Source organism: Arachis hypogaea, chromosome 6 (genome assembly GCF_003086295.3).
Source record: "Arachis hypogaea cultivar Tifrunner chromosome 6, arahy.Tifrunner.gnm2.J5K5, whole genome shotgun sequence".
In the NCBI taxonomy this organism is placed as follows: domain Eukaryota; kingdom Viridiplantae; phylum Streptophyta; class Magnoliopsida; order Fabales; family Fabaceae; genus Arachis; species Arachis hypogaea.
Genome location: NC_092041.1, coordinates 35429937 through 35433239, shown reverse-complemented (window position 1 = coordinate 35433239; position 3303 = coordinate 35429937). Strand labels below are relative to the sequence as shown.

General features: G+C 35.2%; 1 protein-coding gene across 1 annotated transcript; it reads left to right on the top strand.

The window, feature by feature from the left end:
• The first annotated feature begins 415 nt into the window (after window positions 1-415).
• Window positions 416-2159, top strand: LOC140173442 (uncharacterized). Its single transcript, XM_072196950.1, has 2 exons — window positions 416-1712; window positions 1991-2159. Exons 1-2 carry the CDS (start codon window positions 512-514, stop codon window positions 2014-2016), a joined length of 1227 nt encoding a protein of 408 aa, XP_072053051.1. The 5' UTR covers window positions 416-511; the 3' UTR covers window positions 2017-2159.
• Window positions 2160-3303: the final 1144 nt, after the last annotated feature.

Sequence of the window (3303 nt, the reverse complement as noted above, 5' to 3'; positions counted from 1 at the left end):
TGCCATTTACATCTGAAATGGCTGCATTGATTGTTGGTGATGTCGTACAACTTAGCAATGATAGAGATATTATTATAGAGAGTCAATCTAAAAAGCTCCAGCGGATTGATATTTTTAATCCATCTTATTTAGCCTTGCAATATCCATTGTTGTTTCCGTATGGGGAGGATGGATTTCATTTGGATATTGCAATATCAGATTCTATATCTGCTAGGCCTACAAAGAAAAACAAAACAATCATTTTGCGACAATTCTTTGCTTTTCGACTACAGAAAAGGACAGGTGAATCTCCGTTAATTCTGAGATCAAAGAGATTATTCTAACAGTTTCTAGTAGATACCTACACAACGGTAGAATCAGAGAGGTTAAAATTTTTTAAGTGTAAACAACCACAGTTGAGGGTTGATAAATACAATGTCTGCATGAAAGTCTTATAAACGGGGATGTAGATGCTGTAAGGCTTGGCAAAATAATCATTCTTCCCAGTACTTTTACCGGTGGACCTAGGTATATGATGAATAATTGTAAAGATGCATTTGTAATTTACAGATATGCAGGATATCCTAGCTATTTTATCACCATGACCTATAACCTTGAATGGGATGAGATAAAAAGAGAAGTGACTCCCATTGGATTGAAGGCAGAAGACCGTCCTGATATATTATGTCGAGTTTTCAAGATCAAGTTTGATGGTTTGATTGATGACCTAAAAGAGGAAAAAATTTTTGGCAAAATTTTGGGATATAAGTCTGTGTTTATGCAATGCTTTATTAAAATCTTATGTTGTAATACTTTGCTCATTTGTCTTTTTCAATTTTCAGACGTTTGCACTGTAGAGTTTCAAAAGAAAGGGCTTTCGCATGCACATATCCTTTTATTCATGAGTAACGAGTTCAAGTCACAAACACCAGATGACATAGACAAACATATAACAGCTGAGATTCCTGATGAAAATGAAAGACCAAATCTACATGGAGCTTTTCAAAATTACATGGTACATGGTCCATGTGGTCCGTACAACAAGAATTCACCTTGCATGAACAATGGATCCTGTTTAAATTTCTATCCTAAAGAGTTTAGACAGCGAACACTCATTGATGAAGCCGGATTTTTCAAATATAGGCGTACTGATAATGGTCGAACAATGAAGAAAAGGGAATGTGTACTAGACAATAAGTTCATTGTTTCGTATAATCCAGAATTGTTGCTCAAGTTCGGGTGCCACATAAATGTGGAATACACATGCCAAACAAGTTCTATTAAGTATCTGTTTAAGTATGTACACAAGGGTAATGACTGCGTCACAGCTACTCTATACAATGCTGGTGATCCGTCAGAAACCACACAAGTTGTTGACAAAATTAGGAATTACTACGATTGTAGGTACATTTCGGCATGTGAGGCAGTCTGGCGTCTATTTGGATACGAAATCCAAAAGAAAGAACCATTTGTGATTAGACTTCCATTCCATTTGGAGGATGAGCAACTTGTGGTTTATGGTGAAACTTCTAATATGAATGATATCGTCGAAAAAGCAATATCTCATAAGTCCATATTTTTGGGATTGATGACAGCGAACATGTCATATCCCTATGCTCGAAGTCTGACTTATGCTGAGTTTCCAACCAAGTTTGTTTGGAAGGACGATTCTTCAAAGTGGTTTTCTCGAAAGAAAGGTTTCGCAATTGGAAGGTTGACTTATGTACCTGCAGGTAATGACGAGTTTATATTCAATTTTGATCTTTAATGATTTAAATTTAAAATCTTAACAGTCTGTACCACACGTCCATTTTATTCGATTTATCTACACTAGAAAATAAATGTTCAAATAACTTTCAACAATTATAATCTGTAGATTATGCAATTTTTTATTTTTCTATATTTTTTAAGAACATTATTCTTATGCGGATGTGTAGCTATAATAATTAAAATAGCGTACCTTAATCCATTTAACAACTTAAAAGTGAGATTTTAACCAAGTTTTTTGCAGCAAATACCGAAGAATATTACCAATGACTTCTCTTGAATACTCAAAGAGGATGTATGAGTTTTTGCGATATAAGAACAGTAGGAGGAACAATTTATGCTACGTATAGAGATGCATGTTTTGCCTTTAGACTCTTGCAAAATGACAAAAAATTCATTGATGCAATTAAGGAAGCAAGCTCATGGGCCTCAGGATCATATGTTAGGAGGTTATTTGTCATTCTATTAACATCCAACAATATCTCAAGACCAAAACATGTCTGGGATAAATGTTGGTATGAACTCTTAGATGATATTTTGTATCGACAGAGAGCCGTGATGACATGAGGGGTGAGTTTTATATTAATTGCAATGATAAAAGTTCTTTCTTATTGATCATTTTTAGTTTGATTGAATTTTTACAGTATCGTATAATATGCAGAGTTAACAATGTCAGATGATGAGATTAAGCAGTTGTGCTTAGTGGATATAGACAAGATCTTACATTCCTATGGTAAAACCTTGAAAGACTATCCTCCTATGCCTTTAGCAACTAAAGTTGATAGTTCTTTGTTAACCGAAAGGGTTATTAGGGAAGAGCTAAACTTTAACAGGGATTATTTAAAGAAAAATGCCTCAGACATGTTAGCCAACGCAACACCTGAGCAGAGATATGAATTTGATAAAATTGTTACAGCTGTGTATTGTGATGAAGGGGTTTTTTCTTTGTATATGGTCACGCGGGTATTGGAAAAACATTTTTTTGGAACCTTATGTCTGCTGAGATTCGCTCAAGGGGTGATATAGTGTTAAACGTTGCTTCGAGTAGTATTGCATCTTTACTTCTTCCCAATGGAAGAACGGCATACTCAAGGTTCAAAATACCGCTGAATATAACTGAGGATTCTATATGTAACATCAAACCTGGTTTTCCTCAAGCAATGTTGCTGTTGAAAGCCAAACTTATAATTTGGGATGAGGCTCCAATGGTTAGTAGGTACTGTTATGAAGCACTTGATAAATGTTTGGGTGATATAATGAGGTGTTCTCTAACATATAGCAAAGATTTGTCCTTTGGAGAAAAAATGATTGTACTAGGTAGAGACTTTAGACAAATTCTTCCTGTCATTCCACGAGAATCGAGGTAAGATATCGTTCATTCAACCATGAATTCGTCTTACTTTTGGAAGTTTTGTCAGGTGCTCAAACTAACAAAAAATATGAGACTCTTTGTAGGGACGACTGCTTCAGATCAAGATGAGACAGAGCAATTTGGTGAGTGGTCATTGAAAGTTGGTGATGGTCTAATAGGTGACAATATGGATGGTGAATCTGAGA